Source organism: Anguilla rostrata, chromosome 6 (genome assembly GCF_018555375.3).
Source record: "Anguilla rostrata isolate EN2019 chromosome 6, ASM1855537v3, whole genome shotgun sequence".
In the NCBI taxonomy this organism is placed as follows: Eukaryota; Metazoa; Chordata; class Actinopteri; order Anguilliformes; family Anguillidae; genus Anguilla; species Anguilla rostrata.
The window spans coordinates 21,572,167-21,594,568 of record NC_057938.1 but is presented as its reverse complement, the minus strand read 5'-3'; the positions used below and the strand labels follow the sequence as shown (position 1 = coordinate 21,594,568).

Genomic DNA, 22,402 nt, shown 5'->3' with positions numbered 1-22,402 from the left:
TGCTATGCGGATTTCTTTCTTTCTCTGTCTTTCTATCTCTCTCATTCTTCTGCTTCCTCTCTCTCTCTTTTTCCCTCATTAGTTCTTTCTCTCTCACATGTGATCAATTTGTTTTCTCTCTCTCTCTCTCTCTCTCTCTCTCTCTCTCTCTCTCTCTCTCTCTGTCACATCTTGCTTATCAAGAAGAGGCAGGCATAATTACTTAAACTCTGAAGCAATGCTGCGTGGACAGGCGCACAGCACAGGGCTGGATAGCCCGTGGAGATGGATGTGTTTGTAAACTCAATGCATCGGCTGGGATCCAGGGGAATTGCTGTCTGACATCCAGGGTCACGACTTAAAATGAGGCTTTTGAATCACAAATAGTTCAGTACGCTGCTGAGACAACCTGAGACAAATCCAGTCAGTGACATTCACAATGTTCTGTAACATTTCCAGCATATTAGTCATGTGTGCATGCTCCCATTACACATACTAGAAAATTAATCACGAGACTGAAAGACAGTTAAGCCATCATGCCGCAGATCCAGTCATCCCATAATGCAGTTTTCCCTTAAGAATTCAACTTAAATATGTCAGTTATTATTTTGTTTTTGTTGTTTTTGCTGTTATTGTTTTATGTCTGAGTTCACAATTTCTGTAGATGATGAATGAAAGACATTTAACATTTAATCATAGTTAAAGGATTTTGTTTTAAGTACTGTTTTGAAGGTTTTAAAAACAGTCCAGCAAGAGCCTCTAACCCTCTAGTTAAAACTTCAGTTCCCAGACTGCTGTGCCAAATTAAGTTCAAATAGGTTATAGAGCATCATTGTATACATACATGTACACCTGTGGCCATGCCTGCAGACACACACACACACACACACAAAGGCATACCCATGTTCATATCACACAGACAACCTGACACTTGCACCAGCCATGGATGAGCATAAACCTCCTCTTATGTATTATGTATTTAGTTTGCACTGATGGTGTTCAGGGCTGTCATTGTTAATAGCATATGCAGGCTAAGTTTGTTATGGGAGGGTGAGCCAGAGAGGGAGGATGGCTGATGGGTGGAGGTGGAGAGCATTTTAATACAAAACTGAACTGAAGAAAGTGGGCTGTCGGGTGCTAAGAAACTGCCCAATATTACTGTGTCTGTTAATACCTCTCAGAATATATGTGCTTGAATCACAATTTAAGAATCTCCAGTTCGCACAGAGAGGGAGGGGGACAGTTTGTCAGAGGAAAATAAATTATAGGAAAACACAATTTCATTTTAAGCATGCATTTGTAGTCCTTTACGGAACACTTTAATATACCACAAAGAACAGTATTAATAATGCTACAATAGTAAGCCGAATGAAAGAAATGCTTGGGGATTTTGCACATTGTGGCTGCGCACTGCAGCCAATTAATTTTTATAAAAAGCCTAAATGCAAAAAACATCTTTCTGAGACTTTCTCCAGTTTGGTTCATAAAAGGAAAGGACTCCCTAAGATACCTTTGAGGAAGAGAGTAAAACATTAATTTCGAGATCCAGGAAGAACACAGGAGCTTTGACTACAAAGAGACGTATGCGCCTAGATTCCACTGTGCTCCGTATATTCCCATAGTGAACCCCTTCTTAAAAAAAACGTGTTCTGCCTAATTACAATGGAGACTTAATTTCAAGCTGTGCATACTGAGGTGTTATTCTATTAGGAAATGATGGAGACATTAAAAGGAAGAGCATTGTGAAAATGGGGGAACCAAGGAATAGTCCAAAGTGTGAAATTTTTTGATATGAGGTGCAGAGCTCTTTTAAGTGTTTCACTGGGAACATCCCTTCAGCAGCGTCGCCTTGTCATTTATCATAGAAATGGTTCTTTCCCCCACAATGCCCATAAAGCTGGCCTTACGGCTGTAGAATGGTAATGCCTGCATTAGCATTTCCTCGCATGGTTTTGTATGGCAGCAGCATAATGGTCATTGGACTGAGCTTTAAAACAGAAGGTTACGGGTTTGAATCCCTGGTGGGACGGTACTGTTTTACCCTGGAAATTCCGTATAAATGGGGGACATAAAAGAATGGAAGTCACCCAGCACAATTGTCTTCGCTGTGCATATCCATGATGTAACGTCTGGCCCGTAATTCAGTCGATATTGGAGTCCGAGATGAAGAACGCAGGCAAGGCCATTCTAAAAGCCTCGAGACCTGCCCTCAAGCCAGCTCTGTGAGATGCTCTGCGATTTGTTCTGGGAAAGTCTCATGTTTTAAAAAACAGTGAAAAAAAAGTCAGATTTTATAAGCATTACATATACATCCATTTGCCATGCCCCCCCTCCCCCCTCCCCTTGCATCAAATTAGGTTTTGCGCCCCACTGACTTGGAATCCATTGGTGAAAGTGTGAACGGGGTCTCCTAAGTAAAGCAGACTTTGACCCTTACTCGTGCCTGCCCTCCTGTTATCAGCTCTGGTAATACGCTGGCCTTGAGCCGAGGTGTTGAAACTTTGAGCCTTTCAGTGTTCTCCTAGCCAAAACATTTGCATGGTGTAATCAGCCATCGACACCATGTGATCCTTAATGTGAATGTAGCCTGGCGTTTGTAACGAAAACACGCACTGCTCCGTGTGCGCTGGATGGGTTTGTCGACTTCTGGACTGAGACCTATGAATGGGCGATGTAGGGATACTGTCATACAAAAAAAGCCCCACCCCTTCAAAACGTATGTGTATATCACATATACACATGTATGTATACACCCGTACAAATTACTGCACGCCCACATGCACACACAAACCATGCTTGTTTAACTACACTCTCAAATAAAGAATTTAAATGTACAATACAAACCAATGGGGCCCACATTTTTTTTGTTTTTACCAGGGATGCCTGACACCCCACACACACACACACACACACACACACAAGCATGCACACCTGGTTCCACAGAAATTGGCCTCAGGGCTGCCGGTTTGTCTGATCCAGTGCACTCTGTAATTAAAGACCTCTTTCAGAGTCCCAGTGCTCATTGAATTCAGCAATGTGCACACAACCCCTCAGCCCTACCATGTACACCCAACCACACACACATGCGCACACGCACACACACAGAATTAACTACGTAAAAGTGCTTTATTGTATTTCACTTCCAAAATGTTTTATTTTAGATTGAGAACAAACAGACAGGCCTAAAGAGGTCTATTGCTATCAAAGTAAAAGCCTATTCACTCATTGACTGCTTGACATGAACTCCAATTCAGGACTGAGCCCTCCTTTCTGCGATGGGAAAGAAAATTAGCCCCGAGCGCTTACATCCTCCATCCCAATTTACCTCAGCCTTCATCTGAAACCTGTAGTGGCCTACAGTGATTTCAGTTAGTCAGACAGTCGTAAGCCTGCTTTCTTGTTACCACTTGCTTTATTTCTTGGCCCTGTGTTTCTCATTTTTAGCACAGGGGTGTTTTTCAAAGAAGGGGGCAGGCACGCGTGTTTGCATTTGGGCTCATCGCTCCCCTGTCGGAATAGCAGAACTGTGATCCAGCACTTAGAAACCAGATAGGAGATAAACCCGTTGGTTAAGTCCAGGATTGAAGTTACATTTCTCAAAAATGGAATGAATGCTCTATTAGTACTTACAGGGAGAAAGACTGCTGGGACAGCCATTATGGGATGTAGGATAGATGACATAGGGGTGATGAGTGTGTGTGTGTGTTTGTATGTGTGTGCGTGTGTGAGAGGCAGAGAGAGCGAAAGAGAGAGAGAGAGCATGTGTGCAGGAATATATAGGCTTTTTTTCAGTGAATTCCTCAGAGGGCAACTCCCGCCCACACGATTACCCTTTCACCAATTACTGGTGCACATTTCTTATAGTATTTCTGTGCTTATGCCACTCACGCACTGTACAAAGGGGAATGTTGCCTGCACCATTTAAATTTAAATAGAAATTCACTCTCTCCTGTGCCCCTGTGGTCTCTCTCTTTTCCTCTCTCTCTCTTTCTCTCTCTCTCTCTCTCTGTCCCTCCCTCCCTCTCTCCCTCTCTCTCTCTCGGTTTCGTTTCACCTCCAGGGCTAATAAAGGCAGCAGCCGCAGCAAGCACAAAGCAATCGGCATAATAGCCCTAATAAGTCTGACGCAGTGTTTCCCCCTGCTGTTGACACTTTTCCTGGGCTCTGTGGCTAAACAGAGCCGTAATGTTTGGAGACAGGGGTTAGGCGGGGTCTCGCCTCCCCCCCACTCCGAGATGTGCCTCCGCGGAGAGCGGGGACAAAAGGAGAGAAAATCAATTAACGGCGAAGAAAAGTGGGGGGACCGCAAAAGCGGAATCCTTGAGCGAGCGCTTTTAATGAACACCCTGTTGCACCGAACACACAATCGGCGGCCAATTCTTGCGAGACTGCGCCAGTAAGGACGGGGTGATTTAACAGGAGGTATTTCAGACGATTCCTGAAACGGGCTATGCCGCGAATCACCTGAATGGGATATTTGCCTTTGCCTTGAAAAAGCATTTGTGGGAAGAGAAGCGGTGCTTTTGCAAGACTGTCCTCTTTTTTGCGTTTGTTTTCCCAGGGAGGTAAAAGCTCCCCGGAAAGCAAGAAGCAGTTTGAGTGAAGTGTTCGCTAATCTTTCAACGGTGCTTGCCGAGGCCTATGAGTCAGGCCTGCTTTTTTTGCAATTCTTGAAAGGACAAAGACATATTTTAGGCTTTTACCCCTGGGCATTCTGTGTGGGTGTGTGTGTGTGTGTGTGTGTGTGGGCGTGGGTGTATGTGTTTGTGTGTATGTGTGTTGTAGGAGGCTCATCTTGGGCAGGATCTGACTGTCTGCCTTTCTCTGTTATTAACCCTCCCTTGTCATTAGGGGCTTATGCCGTAAGGGCTGGTGGGCAAATGCCTGTTTGCATTTGTGCGTGTGATTCTCTTCATATGCGTCAGCACATGTGCGCATACTTTTCAGCACATGTGTGTCGGGTCAGAGGCCAAGTGTGCATATATACCAGTATGTTTCTGTCAAAGCATATTTTATGGGCTCTGAGTCCATTTCAGTAATACGGCGTGCTTTTGTGTGTGATCCTATTCATCGTTGACTACCTGTTATATGGTTGTCTCTCTGATCACTCACAAAAGTTTATTATTTTATTTATTTTTCTTTCCTTTTTTTTCAATATAATTCCATAGCTATCCAGTTAATAATACTGCAGTGTTCTGCGGTGGTTTGGGAAGGTTAACTGCCACCAGAAGATTCCAGGTTTAAATTCAATATTGCTGTTTCTCTGTGATTTTCTCTGTTAACTCTGAATAGCTTCTTTCTAAACCAGGAAAACCATGATATATTTGAAAATAACTGTCAGGTTTTCCCAGATCAGCATGTCTGCATAGAAAATAAATAATGCAATGGAATTATATGATATAACCAGCTGCTCTCACATGCAATTTAAATGCTTTTAAAATTCTAAATTCAACAGCATCAGTCAATTCATGCTTAGCAAACATAGCGAAACGGAAATGCTAAACAGGTGTGCCAAGATATTTAGGTGTGATGGACTAAGAGATCAGTTATAAATAAATCAGCACAATAGCTTATTATGCCTATTGTGTAATACATTCTTATTGTGCACGCTAGCAATTACCACACAAGAGCACATGGAAAGTCATCTCTCGTGCGTGTACCATGATCATTTGCAAACCATTCTGGCTGTTTCCCAGTCCTCATTTTACCCCTGTTTTTATTAATTGCGGGTCACTGTTCTTCAAAGGTAATCTGTGCAGGAAGGAGGCTGTGTTTGGAGGTTATGTTTCGGAAACCTATCGTTCCGGTTTTGTGGCATGCTTAAATCCAAATCCCTCTGATACGGTTCCCACAAGCTTATATTTGCCTTTCCACACGTAAGGCCATATCTTGTTTCAGACATTTGCCTTTAGATTATCATGTTGGAACTATCCAAATGTTAGATTAAACCAAGAACATTACTAGTATTAGCAGTATAATCAAGTATTCACAGAAATAAAGTTTTTATTAAAATATTCAAATATTAACTGCCGTATGCCTTATAAAACTACAAAACTGAACCACAGTTAATCATTTCTATGCCTGTTCTATGCCTTATGATCTATACTTTTGAGAGTTTTTTTGTGCGTGTGTTTGTGCGTGTGTGTGTGTGTGTGTGTTTGTGCATGTGCATGCTTGCGTGCATGTGCGTATGTATGTATCTATGCGTGTGTATGTTTCTACAGTATGTGTGGGTGTGCTTGTTTGTGGCTGTGTGTGGGTGTGTAATTATCCACAAGGCGACATATTCTCTGGCAGTGTGGTGACAATAAATTAACTTAAATGCCACTTACCACTTGCAAGCTGCATTGTTTAGTCTCAGCATAGCAGTTATAATTTGAGAATTGGTAGTAGGCAGTGCCGAGTTGAAGTTATAATATCAGTTATTTCAAAATCCCCATACATTGTTTCATGTACTACAACACCACATAATCCACAAAGAGTAGTTATACCTCTGTGTAATGTAATGAAATTCAATTCACACTTCAGGGGATATGATCATTATTGTGAGTGTGGTCTCGCATTTGCATATCCATTTTAGTATGCATACTGCAAGTATACGCCTGTCCAATATTTACCACTATATGTGTGTTTCCTGTTGCTAAACCAAGTGGTTTGTATCGATTTTCACGCGTTCTAGAACATTTAAAGAAGCAGAGAAAGGGAGAGAAAGATTAAAGAAAAGAACTCAGCTAATGCGTCTCATCCCACCAGACATGAAGGACAGCTACGTGGAGAGCAGCTACACAGATGCAATTTGTCATTTTCTGTTTTGATTAGCTGTCTTTGTTAAATCCTCACATTGCGCAGACTTGCTGCATGATAATAGCATGTAGTTCCAATAATTGCTGACAGGTTTGTGAAGTGGTTCATTTCAAGTGTTTCCATCACAGTCACTGTTATCTTGAATAAGACACACTGTAACAAGTGGAAGAGGTGGCAATGGAGGAGAAACAGAGTCTGGGGGGTTGTTTCACGAAAGTTGGGAAAGTTGAGCTGAGATCAGCAAGATGGGATAGATTTCCGCTGGTATTTTTGGAGTGTTTCACATAGGAATTGCTATTGCAAGCAATGAATGCATGGTGTTAATGCGCGGTCGCGTAGGCGATCAGAAAATAGCTTATTGTTCTCATCCCCCTGCCCCCTTTTGGATTTGAATCAAACTTTTGCTTTTGTGCACAACATCGTAGTGCTTCTCTGCTCTGTGTGGGCTGGCCAAGGGTGTCAGTGGCCAAGGTTACAAGGGTGTCTGAGGGGAGGAAAAATTCAGCTTGAGGTCAGATTAAATAAGAATTTCATGTTGCAATATAAAAATGGGATTTGTTTGCAAACTATTTGTCTTATTTTAACTACAAGTTCTTCACTGTAGTTCCTAATATAACCTACACTATAGTAACGTTAGGTGCTTTGCGATTTGCAAAATTCAAATGAAACCTACCCACTGCATTTAGACGCCATGCATGAGCTATATCACCTGTGACGAAGCGGTAGCACAAATTTGCCTCAAATGTGGCTGTCGTGTGCTCCCAGTGCGTTTGATTACAGCACCTAATATTCTGTAATTGGCATGACATAGAACTTTCACATTGATTGTGTGGCACCATTTTCTGCACTCAAAAGTGTGGGCTCGAGAAACTGAATGAAATCAGTATTTAGTTCACAATGCGTAGAGCTGTCATCACTTTACAGAGGCATCTGGATTTTGAGACTTTGCTTATTCCATGGCATTGTCCAACAAGCCCAAGAAAGATGCCAGATGCAAGGAAGTGCAGAGTTGTCACCCCTTACAAAAAGTTTATAAAAGTATACCACTTTAGGATATAAAGTGTAGCAGTAGTTCATAAATGATTACCTTAGAGTTTAGTTCCAGAGAATATTAGGTCCAATTTAGTTTTATAAATTACTTAAAAATATGCCTGAAATATACTTAAAATAAACTTAACATGGCCTACTTAAGTATACTTTTAAAAAATGAACCTTTGTGTTGTCGGAGAAGTGAAGATTGAGTACAATAAGTTTATGTTCTGAATCTTAAGAGTTTTAACTGCTAACACCCTCATTTAACATTTGGCACTCTGATTACTGAACACAAGTGTATCAACAGTTAAAAGTCTCACTTATTCAACATATAAAATATATATTTATTTGATTTAATTTGTTAGTTATTATCAAAGATATTATTTATTAATTATATCAGCAAATCTGTTGATAGGCACAGCAATCTGTTGGATCAACCTTTATCAAAACGTACAACACACAACCAGATTAAAATGAAGAAGTTTGTTAAGTTTCAACAGATATTCAACATCTAATCAAAAGACGAAGGTTCAACTACGTTAAAAATTGAATGTTACAGACATGGACAGGTTCCAGTCACAAAAGAAATTAATTAAATGGAATGCCGAACCATAATTTGTTTCTCCCAAGAAGATTCCAGGAAAACCAAAACAGAAGACCAAAAACCAGAAGACAGCAGAATGTTCCAAAAAGCCAGGGATGAAAATGTAAAAATGCCAGATGAGCTATAAGACCAAAATATCAGACCCTGCACCCACCAAACACCAAGAAGCACCAGCCCAGATGCAAGGTTCAGATTCCACAGATGCCAACAGCAGAGGTCAACCCCCAATGTCCATCACAACCGGAGCCTTCTCTAGACTTTTGGGGGCCCTAGGCAAAAAAAAAATCATTTGGGGCCGCTCCAAAACATTTGCACTTTTTGATTCTTCAGCTTGGAAACCAATGCTACTGCTGCAGCTGTCTCTGCAAGATTAATACAGGCTGGTGGTATTAATGTAGGCTGGTGGGCAGGGCATGCCCTCTCCACCTGAAATACACAATGAAAAAAAAAATTACTTTCAGCATCTACTGTTTTACATTTATTTCACAGCATGCTATTTTCATTTTTACAGTATTTACTGTGGATGCATGCATAACAGCAAAATAGAAAGAATTGGTCTTTGAATGTACAGTCTAACAGCTTCATCCTAGCACCACTTTGAGCTACATTTTAAAGAAAAGTTCATTATTATTATTATTATTATTATTACATATTTCATAGGATGGTCAAATCATGCTTTGAAATGCTTTATCAATGCAAAAATAATGTATGGAATCATAATGACATATTATATATTATATATATTATGACAAACAGTGTAATACCCATAGGGATAATTACATTGAAATAATTAGAGCTATATATGTTTTAATGTAGGTATTCCCTATATTATCTTAAGTAAATTAAGCACTACCACTGTTAACTGGCTAATTAATTTGATTGCAACAATTGATGGCAAGATCTGCCTGCCTAATTAATAAACACACTAGCTAGCTGGCTGACTTGGTCTGAAGTTCAACCCTTGCACTTGCTTGAACTAATTGCTAGGTACGCTGAAAAGCTTGAAAGAAAATCAAATGTCATGGGGAGTTGAAAGCTCATTGTCTGTACATCAGTTTTAAAGCCATTGTGGCTGCCATGTCTTAACAAGATTACTAGGCAACATTGAGTTAGCCACTAATCAAACTCTTGGCTATCGTCACATATATGATTTAGTTGTACCTTATTAGCTAATAGCTATTGGCTATCAAGCACACATGCTTGTCATGGTTGATAGTTAGCAGCCATAGCGCAAAAACGAAACATGTCCGCACACTGAATTTACACATTATTGCTTTTACATCAAAAAGTTAATCATTTAACAATAAAATTTCTGAGAGTTTAAATTCAGTGTGCTGACATCTTTTGTTTTCACTGTAAATGGTTAACAGCACCGCAAGGCAAGCAGTAGCTATCTATCTGTTAACTAACTGGTTGTTGACTTTGCAAAGAGCAACAGTGAGTATGCATACGTTACACACATGAATATGTTAGGAGGTAAACGAGCTCAGCCACTGAATTCTTCTACCTTCAGGCAAAATATTTTACATGTAACAAAACCAAATTGCTCGGCGTGGTTTCCGCTTGAAACAGGAACTGCTTCTAAAAATGTAAATTTTTAGACAAACATTATCTATATATTTAGATATTAATAACTTTCAATAAATCATTTCAATTAAATGTCACCAATTGCATTCAAACCTAAAATCAAAAGGACCATGGTTTTGTGTGCTCTGTGGCCACACAGGGTCTCTGACCCCAGAAAGTAATAAAACTTTCAAAGGAGAGAAAACTCCAGGATACCCTAGGTTTGTATACAGAGATACGATCTGCAGCATGACTTTTAATTGCCCAAAGGATTTTCTTTTGATGTTTGTCGAGGGGAGAACAGGGATAGCGAGCGAAAGAATTTCTACGTTCAAACAGAATAAGCTACTCAATCTCAAGTGACACTGCATGGGCTATGGGAGAATGTTTGCCAGATCAGTTATATTGTCTGTCTCGCAAAGACAATAATCAAAACTGGATATCCGAAAATATACTACTTTCTTTGTATGGGAACATGCAAACAGTCAGACTGGTAGGGCCATGCTCCTGTTAATGTTTGACCTAAGATCTCTGCCATGAAGGTCACATAAACAAAGTATTTCATGCTGTGGCAGTTCATATCTTTCAAGCAACTAATTATCTCCATAGTTATCTAAAGGGTGGGTATGATCGAGGAAGCATGCAACTGTCTCCGCGCAATCAAAGAAACATGCATACTTGCAAGGACAGAATTACATGTGCAAGAGGCCTGTAGTCATTGCACTTTTATTTGCGATTTGCAAGTGATGAGTTTTCGTGAAACGGTTTTGACAAGATATTGTGATCTATGAGTGAAAATCCTTGTATATCGCATTTATGAAACAAGGCCCAAATTTGTTTCTAGTGGAATGACTGTTGTTGAATTTGAGGTTATTTTTTCCCCCCCTCTGCTGTTGTACTGCCTCCATAGCTTTTATGGCTCTTCTTCTGCAAACTTGTTTAGCCATATATCTCTGTAAATTACTGCTACTGCCCTTGAGGGTGCAGTGCAGTCCTCCACCGATTCTCATGAGGAACCCCGCACAGTAGTAACACGTTTAATTAAATCTTTGAATAAGGGCTTTAATAAAACTCTTAATGAGGACTCCCAGATCGCTGGCATTTAGTGTCTTTTCCCTCTCTTTTTAGAGTTTTCAGACAGCCAGCAATTGTTTATGGAGGGAGAGTTGGAGCTGTTCTCACGTGTACAGCTCTCTGCCAAAAGAGACCAGGCAGACAAATGCTTTTCAAGAGTCAAATGTGGAAAGCATTCATCTGCATGTGCAAGCCTTTTTATGCGGCCCCCAGTCCAAAACGTTTGCTTGAAAGATTTTATTTTCCATTTTCTATGATCAATACTTTGTCACCATTATCATCCAGTATGGGTTTGCATCAGAAACATTTTGTGGCAGTGACTGTAGGTGCACTCATGGGCTCTGAGTGTATTTCTTGTAATATACCCTAGTGAGGTAGACTTTTGCAGCTAATTGATGTGACCAATTCGCCAATTAGCCAAACCAAACTGCAATTGCATAGGAGGAAGAAAGTCTTGTGATGATAGTGGGATGCTGTAGGAGGCATTTCTATTCTCAGTGCACCTCAAAAATCTCACCTCGACGTGGCCTTTTAGATTGTTTAGATGATTGGTGTTAGACACAACAGACTTTCTGATTTTTGCCTTTTAAAATAGTATTTTATTCCCTTGTTATTTGAATCTCTTTTTAAAACTGTACCTCTCTGTTCTGTGTTTTATTTACAGAAACTCTGATGGACAGTAAGTGGGCTACAACAGAGCTGGCCTGGACATCGCATCCAGAGACTGGGGTGAGTGTGTGTGTGTGTGTGTGTGTGTGCGTATGTGTGGATGTCTGCAAATGTACTGTATGTATATGATTATGTGGGTGTATATATAAGCCTGAAATGCTTCCCTGTGTGCTTGAGGCCTGCCTGTGTGTTTGAGGCATGTATGCAGCTGTCAAGTACTCTTCTCAGTGTGTACAGCAGCATAGTAAGATGGATGTATGGACAGAAATGACTGTGAACTACAGTATCTCTGGTGCTGCTAGTCCTTCTGAAAGGTTTTCACTTGTGTTGATCATTTCCAAGGATTAACTTTAAATTCATGCAGGCTTGTTCTCTGAAAAACGATGACTAATTCAATTACAACAGTTTTCATTACAACTATTATTTAATTTTGTCTTCTTTCCCAGAGACTCTCAGAGCTAATAATTGTTGGAAATTAAACCAGCAGAAAGTGTCTGGATGGTTGTGGCAATCATGAATTACTTTTCTGAGGGCTGTCAGTGGTACTTAGTGTGTTTTTGGCTATGTCCAGTCAAATGTATTTACATCCAGTCAAAACCATGCATTTATGAAATCTTTATAGGAGGCGCCCTTTAGACTCTTATGTGGAGTGAAATCACTGCACTCTTCCTTTTTCATAGAACCTTCTCTGTGGGGGGTCCCTCCCACCTCCCAGCATTGTCTTGGGTCTGACCTGGGCTCCTCTCTTTCCCCACTCGCCTCGTAGTAGGAGCCTTTGACCCCCCCCCCAGTCAAATCCCTTTACTATTACACACCAGCTGCTTCCTGTCATACTAATAAAAATAGTCCTGACCTTGTCATACCAAAAATAAATATGAACGAAATATAATTTTAAATGAATTGCTGAGACTATATGTAGGGGCTTATTTTGAAAATGTAAATGGTTTTTTTTTTATTTTTTATTTTTTTTTTAATCTTATTGCTAAAATCTGAGAAATACACAAGATATTATGCCTCTTTATCATACAAAGTGGTTTTGGAAATTATCTGATAAATGCATACAGAATAACTCAGAAATGTTGTAATATTTTATGTTATGCATTTTTAATGATGTCTATGGATGTGAAATAGTCTTTCAAAAATGTACATTTTCTGAGATAGAATATAATTTTTATTAGAAAAATTGAATATGTATAACATATATGTTAATGTACAGTGAATTCCATGTTTGGGACAAAGACATTTCTTTTTCTTGATTTGGCTCTGTACTCCACAATTTTAAATTTGTAATCAAGCAATGTGGTTAAAGTGCATATTGTCAGCTTTAGTTTCAGTATGTAAAAAATACAGTACTTTTTATACATAGGTTCCCATTTCAGGGCACCATAATGTCTGGGACATTCATGTTATGTCATGTTTATCTTGAATTCTGTGACCCATAGACATCACCTGGTTCTGAGTGTGTTCTGTGGTGATGCTCAGCCCTTGCTTGCTTTGGGGGTAGTTGCTTTAAGTGGTCTCTTCAGCATATGAAGCACGTCTTAAATTTGATTCACATTGTGTGAATGACTTGGCCAGTCAAGAATGTTCCAGTTTATGGCTTCAAAAAAATCTGCTTTAGCAGTATGTTTTGGATCACTGCCTTGATGTAGGATGAAGTATTTGGTTGAACTTGAGCAGATAAGATACTTCTGTACACTTCAGAATTCATTCTGCTGCTGCTATCAACAGTTGCATCATCAATGAAGACACATGATTCAGTATCTCTGGCAGCCACACATGCCCAAACCACAACACCCCCACCGCCAAGTTTCACAGATGAGGGGGGAGGGGAGTGCTTTGGATCTTGGGCAGTTCCTTTTGGCCTTCACACTTTGCTCTTGCCATTACTCTGATACAAGTCAATCTTGGTCTCATCTGTCCACAAGACTTTTTTCCCAGAATTATGTAGGTTCTTTTAGGTACTTCTTAGCGAACTGTAACCTGGCTACCCTGTTTTTTTGGCTAACTAGTGGTTTGCACATTGCAGTGTAGCCTCCGTAGTTCTATTTGTGAAGTCTTCTGTGGACATTAGTCACTGATACATCCCCGCCTGCCTCCTGAAGAGTGTTTCTGACCTGTCAGAGAGGTGTTTGAGGGTTTTCATTATGGTGAGAATTCGTAAACCACAGAGGTCTTCCTTGGTCTATCGGGCCATTTGCAATTAGTGAGCTCACCAGTGCTCTCTTCTTAATTATGATCCAAACAGTTGATATTGGTAAGCCTAAGGCACATGTTTCTGACTGCTTATTTCTCAACCTCATGGTGGCTTCCTTGGCTTTCATTGGCACAACTCTGGTCGTCATGTTGACAAATGCCAATAACAGACTGCAAAGGCAATTCAAATCCTAGAATCAAGACTAGATACTAAATGCATATTGATATCTGCACAATGGAAACAATTGAGCACACCTGACTTATCAGAAACACCCATAACCCATTTGTCCAAAACATTACGGTGTCCTGAAATGGGAGGACTATCTATAAAAATGTCTACCTGGTGAAACCACAATGTCTAATACTAAAATAACTAATTAAAGCAGATAATGTGCACTTTAACCACATGTAAAATATTTGATTACTAATCTAAAATTGTGGAGTACACAGCCAAATAAAGGAAGAATATGCCTTTGTCCCAAACATTATGGAGCTTACTGTATATTTATGGGCTCCCTCTCCTAAACATATCCCATTAGCAAACCACCAGCAGGATGGTGGGTGAAATCTTTCTCTCACCCAGGCATTTTATCCTATCATCAGTTTATTTGTATAGGTGGCAATATATCTACCAACGGTATTGTACTCCTGGGTGACATAGAGTTCACTGTATTCTTTCTCTCAGTCACTGCAGTCCCATTCTTTACATTGAATTTGACTCATGGGCCCTTCAGATTATAAACTGTGATGTGCAAAAATGCCACCAGAAGTCATTTTCAGCGAGAGAACATCAACAAGTGAAGTAGATAACAGTGAAATCTGTCTAAACTTGTTGCTGTGTTTTAGCATGGAACAGTGAAAAATCAGCAAGGAATTTCATCTTATTACAAAATTGAAAAGTTAATCATGCCAATTTCAAAAAGATTTTTAACCCAACCCCCTTAGCATTGAAATTTGAATAAATAATTCAAGTTGCTTTGCGTACTGAGAGCGCACAACTGTTAATCCCAAGTAGATGCATCCATAATGTCAAGTTTTTTTTTTTTTCAAGGTTAGCTTAATACATCGCTACTGACCAAGCCAGCTAGTTCTCTAGCTTGCCGTGCATACTTGGGGTAAATTGGCTAACACGTCAAAACTAGTTAACTGTAGGTTAAATTAAGATTAGGTTAAGATTAAATAAAAACATTTTATAGCTTGGCTGAATGAAATGAACTTGTCCAATATATCCCAGGATATTTATCAACTTTATTTTGCTGTCTTGGTTGCTTGACAACCTTGTAAAATGATAATCCATTTTCGTCCTTGCTCACCTCCTCTGTGCTTCACGGTGTTTTCTCAAGTTTTTGGGAAGGTTTTTTTGGCCATTATGTTCGACAGTGAGTGTGTGCATAACCGCTTGTTGTCAGAACAGCCCATTATGCGTTGTTCCTCCTAAAAAATCACTCCAGGAGGCTTAATTGGCACATTTCCCCCTGTTGATTTCTTTGTTTGTTTATTGTGCGTGCGTTTGTTTTCTCGGTTGCTAGCAACGGCTGTGCGGTCATGGTGGCAGACGTTGCTTGGGAGGACCAGCGTTCCTGAAATAATAAAAAGAAAAGCATAAATATTTGGGATCATGTCCCAGTCCTGCTCACTCTGTGCACTCCAACTCATCACTCCTGCTCGTTCTCCATAAATCATGGGTTACTCATATTTTGTCTAATCAAAGTTACCTAAGAAATGTGTCCACACAGAACAGAAGTCACCAAAGGAAGTTAGAATACTGGAATATGCTGCAGCATCTGCCACAATACGGTACTGAAACAATCATTAAGCTGCCATTTTTACTTATATACAGGTGCAGGTTGGGGAATTTCATGATTTCTTTCGGTGGAACTGTCTACAGAACGTGCTCGTATTGACGACAAAGTGCTGAAAATTACAGCATTTATTAGTGAGAGCAATGCAGTACTGGGTGGCGGAGTGCATTCAGGCGTGTTCGTGCATGCCGAGGTTTTTTACAATAATGAGTAATGATTGAAAATAATGTTGACTTATGACAGCATCAACAAGACAGGCCTTCTGCCATTCCCTAAGGTAGTCTTATTTATTTCAAGTGCTTGACTTGAAAATATAAGCCACTGAACACTTGGCCCACTGGCTATGGGACTGTAAGTTTTTTTTTTTAGTTTGTTTTTTAGGACTGATGAGTAACTGGATCTAACATCACCTATATCCACATTCTGTTATTATTTAAAAGAAAATACTCCTACTCTCTCAGCACATTGACACATAGCTACTGATACTATAAGTCATCAGTAAGATCAATACAGAAGTTTCCTCTGTGAATTTAAGCTCAAGACAGGTCTTAGTTACTCTGTAGCTGTCCGGCTGAACAACTGGCCTTTAACTCATATATCAATAAGTAAATTGAAGCTACTAGCTTGCGATTGTGATTTACTGCTTTTGGAGACTGATATGAGAGTTGCCTCTACCTTCCTTGCTTAGAGACATTTTGTGTGAATGACCTTTTAAAATGTCTGAGTCTCCAAAGTCACCCACCATAAGTTAATGTGTCTTTTCACTCCATGCCACAAAAGCATGTTTTGCCCACGGTGGTAATTGAATGTGCTGCAAGAAGCCTTCAAGTCATCTGAGAGCCTGACGCTCTGTTTGGATACAATCTATCTATTGAGCTCCATGAGAAAACGTCACAGCAATATTGATGTTCTGCTTGTTAAAATGCATCGTGGGAAGTGGCGTTTTAAAACTACATTCAACAGTTGTTTTGTTTTAAATCTTTCATTATTTTTTATTTTATTTAGTTTTCAATTTTGATTCCAATTTCTTTTTAGTTTTAGTTAGTTTTAAGAGTGGGTTTGCTAGTTCTAATTTATTTTTCATTTGTTGGAAATGTTTCAGTATCAGTTCTAGTTTTTTTTGTTATTTATTTATGTATTTATTTATGTATTTATTTATTTATTTATTTATTTATTTATTTATTTATTTATTTATTTGTGAGTGGTTACCCCATTTGTGAGTGTAACAGTTTTAGAGGTTTATTGGTCCTGTTTTTCATTAAATCAATAAATATATATATATTTTTTTTTTAACATTTATTTTAATTCATTTTGCAAACCATCTCCAAGCTTGAAGCCTTGAATGATTTAATGAAAAACAGGACCAGAAAACAATCCACAGTAAGCCTGAAAGAGAAATTAAGTTTACAAATGTTAAGCAAATTTCCAAAACAAGAAACATGCATATGTGTATTTGTATACATGTGTATGTATGTTTGTGAGAGGGAGATACCAATTACAAGCAAAGATTAAGCAACACTCACACTGGCTGCAGTCTTAGCCATCCTAGGAGAATGTGCTTTTAGTCCATCAGATAAACTGCCTTTTCACATCCTTGAGTTATTAGTCTTTAACAGACTCTCCTTTGGTTTTCATTTTCTCTGATAATGGGCAAAAGACACAGAAAAGAGTATATAGTTTTTTTCACTAGCCACTGAGGAGGATACAATCACTGCGCCATAATTGAAACGTAATTGGTTGAGAAGCAATGCAGCGAGCGCTCCAACCGGAACGAGGTAAACAGGCACCCCATTTCTGTCCCACTGCCTCTCCTCAATAATTAGGATAAATGGGCTCCTTACATACTGATTCATCGCCAGAGTAAGCAGAGACGATGGGGTGTGTTAGGGGGAATAAAACTCAACTTTATGACATTGACTGGTGCGGAACTGATGAGGTGCAAACTAAATGGCACAGCATTTCATTTATTTTCCATCCCGCTCTCCATTCCTAATTTACTTTCCATTTTTCTGTCATGTTTCATCGATTTTCTTCATTCAGTATGAGGTTCGGTCTTTGTATGGTATGAACTGAATACCTTATACATACATATATGCCATATTATCTTCAACTTCATTGTGTGTAATGGCCCTAGTTCTAAAATTGTTAACACTGGAAAATGAATGCAAACTCTGTCTGTTGAGTCAAGACCATTAAACAGGTTGATTTAAGAGTTCTACATTCTATCTGTTTACATAGCTTTGTTGACTTTTCTTGGTCTTTGAGGGCTAAAGGAGTTTTTGTTATTGAAGGGCAGAATTTTGTGATCCATACATATGAACAGGACCCAAATTTGCCTTTTTCCTTGTGCCTCTTCCTCAATCTTTTTTCTCTCTTTTTGTCTTTTCAGTGGGAAGAGGTGAGCGGGTATGATGATGTTATGAACCCCCTAAGGACTTACCAGGTCTGCAACGTGATGGACCAGAACCAGAACAACTGGCTGCGCACCGACTTCATCCCTCGCAAGGACGTTCTGCGGGTCTACGTGGAGCTCAAGTTCACTGTGCGTGACTGCAACAGCATCCCCAACATCCCAGGATCCTGCAAGGAGACCTTCAACCTGTTCTACTACGAATCCGACACAGACAGTGCCACCGAGACCACCCCGTTCTGGATGGAGAACCCCTATGTGAAGGTGGACACCATCGCCCCCGATGAGAGCTTCTCCATGCTGGAATCCGGGCGGGTCAACACCAAGGTGCGGAGCTTCGGTCCTCTCTCCAAGGCCGGCTTCTACCTGGCCTTCCAGGATCTGGGGGCCTGCATGTCGCTCATCTCCGTCCGCGTCTTCTACAAGAAGTGCTCCACCACCATCGCCAACTTCGCTGTGTTTCCCGAGACGGCCACTGGGGCCGAAGCCACCTCACTGGTCATCGCACCGGGGACCTGCGTGCCCAACGCCGTGGAAGTGTCCGTCCCGCTCAAGCTGTACTGCAACGGCGATGGGGAATGGATGGTTCCCGTGGGCTCGTGCACCTGCATGGCCGGGTTCGAGCCTGCCATGAAGGACACACAATGCCAGGGTAAGTGTTGGCAGTATAATTTCAAAAACACTGTTGACCGTTGTTTTTGTTTTTGATAACAGTTTGCCATCACATTCCTTTGTAACTTCTGACACCTCACAATAATGAACACTTCCATGTTTACAAATAATAACAAAAGAGGTATGCTAGTTACAGAATTACTGCGAAAATGTAATCTTTGCAAATTGTATGCTATTATTTTCTTTAAGGTTTGTATCAGGGACCTACTGCTGAATGTTAAAATATGTCAAGAATAAGTTCCATTTTCTGTCTAAGACTGCAATGCAAGCCCTGTTTTGATTGCATAGATAGCGTGCAGTATTGGATGTCCCAATAGGTAGATAGTGATAATTTCAGAACTGTCTTGAGGCATCGATTTTTAACTTGGGGGTAAGTGGGCTAACCTGAAGAATGATGAAACCCACAACAAAGCTATGAATTGAGTATGATGAGAATGAAACTACAAAATGTGTTAAATGGATATATTACTTATGTGTGTAGTGGTAGTAATATCTACCAAATATAACCTGGTTCATTTGGTAGATATTAATTTTCATAGGCTATAAATAGAATGATTTTATGATCCTGATGTGCTTAGAAAGCCTGTCTTCAATATGGCATAATTCTCAGCAAGTGTTTCACCAACATTTCATAGGCATCATAGACAAAGTCCATGGGAGCATTAGTACTGCATGTATTTTTCATTTTTGGGTGAATATTTACCTCACATTTGCAATAGAAAACATGTCCGCAAGTTGGAGGGACAAGGAAAGGTAGATTTAACAAGACGAGGGATCAGTAGACAGGGGAATGATTGAGAAAAACAAATTATTTAGATTTGCCAGATGTTCATCTACTATATCCCTTCAGTCTTCTCTGCTTCTTAACTACATAATGTACCAGTTGGTAATAGCAGTTTCTGGTGCTGTATTACAGTACAGAATGTGCATTGCTCCAGTACTGCACTTGGTCACGGTCTATAATGGATTTTCAGAAGATGCATGAAAGTGGAATTTTTTCAGTTCAGTGGTAGTGACACAGACATTTCAATGGTAAGAATACAGAACTTAGTATCCTGTATGTCTGTCTGTGGCAATTCACAGTGGTATGACAGAGAAGTCAATTCAAGTTTAATCCCATTAAATTTAATTCAATTTGATACAGCAAGGCTTTATTGGCATGGCTGCAAAACTAATGCAAAAGCCAATAAAAAATTAAACACAACATATATCAAACAGATAATAATTATAATAAAAAATAAATAAAAAAAATAGTTAATGAAAAAGAAAAATACATGCAAGTTAAATGATAAATTCTCTCTGATATCCTCTCACTGTAGATTGTGGTATGGGCTGGGGGGTGGTCATGGAAATATCTTCCTTATTGCTTCCTCAGAAACTTGTGTTTCTACTCCGGGGCTCAAGGTTAAAACCCTGGTGACTAGGTCGAATAAAAACGCTCTCTAATCAAAAGGCTGGAGACAGAGGGGGGTTATTCTCTCCTCTGTTGCTCGCCCGCATTAATCTGAAGGCTGCCGGACTCATTAATTCCCTACAGCATCGCGCGGAGCGCACCAGCATTAATGCTAATCAGCAAGGCTTTTTTCCTTTCCCGAACACCCACTATTCTTTCGCTCTTTCCCAATTCCAGCACAGTTCTTATCTGTAGTTCAGTAAGACTCACGTGGTGTTGGAGAGAGAGAGAGAGAGAGAGAGAGAGAGAGCCAGAGAGAGGTCATTTGCATATTCTCTGCCTTCATCTTTTTCCTCATTCTTCCTCTCAAGCAAGAGGGAAGAAGAGGCAGATTTTTTTACCTTCCTGGAAGTGATTGATTAGCTCTTTCAGTCTTTTAAAAAACCATCTTTCCATGCTTAAAGGCGAGAAACCCTCGTTCCTTAATGAAGACTTGGGTTTGAACAGCCAATTTCAGGCTTTTCTTAGATCTTGACTTTATCAAAGCAGCAAGTTGGTTTGAAATGTAAAGATAAAATTGCACCATGCAAAGGCATGTATGTATAATAGCACTTACTGTAAAGAAAACTCTTCCTGATGCAGTGGCATCCGCTCTCAGATCAGGCATCATTTCACCCCTTCTGAAAAATAAATCATCATGTTCAAGGATATAATATATTCTGAAATATTCATGATACATTAAAATTTATGTCAATTATATAGTTATTGCTAGAACATTTATATATGAAGCAAATTGTAAATTTTGTTTAAGAAGATATTTTGTAATGTGTTAAATATGTTAATTGTATTTGCTTTAATGTATATCCTACAACATATGCATATTATGCGTGGAAGTAGCATGTGTCATGCATTTCAACAGCATGTTCCATATATATTTGTATTTCATATTTCATAATTGTTTCCCTAATTTCATGAAAATGTTGACATAAATGACTTCCTTATCAGAGAACAATTCATGTCTGTGTAAAACCACACAAAAAAAACATCACACATATTTATCTATGAACATTACCAAATGTTTATATCGTTGAATTCTCTCTCTCTTTCGCCCAGTGTATTCTTTGCCGTTCGAAAAAGGTATGCTTTTTCCAGTGACAGAGCAGTTCAAAACTACGTGTGGGCTATTTAAATGCCTTTTTCGAAAATACCAACTAGCACTGAAAGATGTCACCAAGTGTAACTTGCAGGAAGACAAAAGATATGCTAGCATGTGTGTTGCAGCCATGTGCTTCTAATGGCTAGAGCAAGTTAGGGAAAATCTTTCTTTATGCTTGCTTAGAGAGCTTCTTTGTAGAAAACAGGTAAACGCACAAAATAAAATTATTTACAGCACTGCCGATTGTCGAAACAAGGTACGGAATTTCAGTGGTAACAGAAGTACCAGGACGAAGAATCAGACCTATAGAAGCAGTGTTAGACTGTGTTTCTGGTTTACTGGCATTGAGGCTATTTTGACTTATGAACAATGCACGGTCTGTGTGCACTTCTGCCCTGCCCCCCTACAGCTTGCAGTCCTGGGACCTTTAAGTCGAAACAGGGGGAGGGGTTCTGTTCCCCCTGCCCTCCCAACAGCCGCAGCAGCTCCGGAGCGTCCAACCTCTGCTCGTGCCGAAACGGCTTCTACCGGGCTGACAGCGACTCGCCGGACTCTGCCTGCACCAGTGAGTACTGGGAACATGCTCATCATCAAGCACGCACACACACACACACACACACACGCACACGCACACGCACACGCACACGCACACGCACACGCACCAAACGCACACGCACACCCCTACACATGCACAGTCACACATTCTTACACATAATACACACACACACACACACCTACACGCACACACATGCGTGCACACGCAAACACGTACTCAAACACACATGCACAAGATGATGTATTTCAAAATGCATTTTGAAAATGTACATTTTTCAGAATTTCCTCAACACACGGTATAATATACATGTTGAATAGAAAATAATTTCATTCAGCACCAATTAGACATGTACACAAAATGATCATTTTCAGGTTTCCTGCTGATATGTTTGTATTATTTTATTGATGCAAAAGGACAATGACAGGGAAGTGACTGTAACGGAGAGGTTACAAAGCGAAATCGGAATAGTGCACAGAACAAGATAATCAT

The 22,402-nt window shown here is 39.9% G+C and overlaps 1 protein-coding gene across 8 annotated transcripts in view; it reads left to right on the top strand.

The window, feature by feature from the left end:
- The window catches only part of LOC135256816 (ephrin type-B receptor 3-like), a 170,108-nt gene that overhangs the window by 124,292 nt on the left and 23,414 nt on the right, over positions 1 to 22,402 (top strand). For all 8 annotated transcript variants that reach the window (XM_064338983.1, XM_064338987.1, XM_064338988.1 and 5 more), the window contains exons 2-4: positions 11,724 to 11,788; positions 18,116 to 18,788; positions 21,767 to 21,922. In XM_064338983.1, the coding sequence (XP_064195053.1) occupies positions 11,724 to 11,788; positions 18,116 to 18,788; positions 21,767 to 21,922 (894 nt within the window). The remainder of the gene's footprint in view (positions 1 to 11,723; positions 11,789 to 18,115; positions 18,789 to 21,766; positions 21,923 to 22,402) is intronic.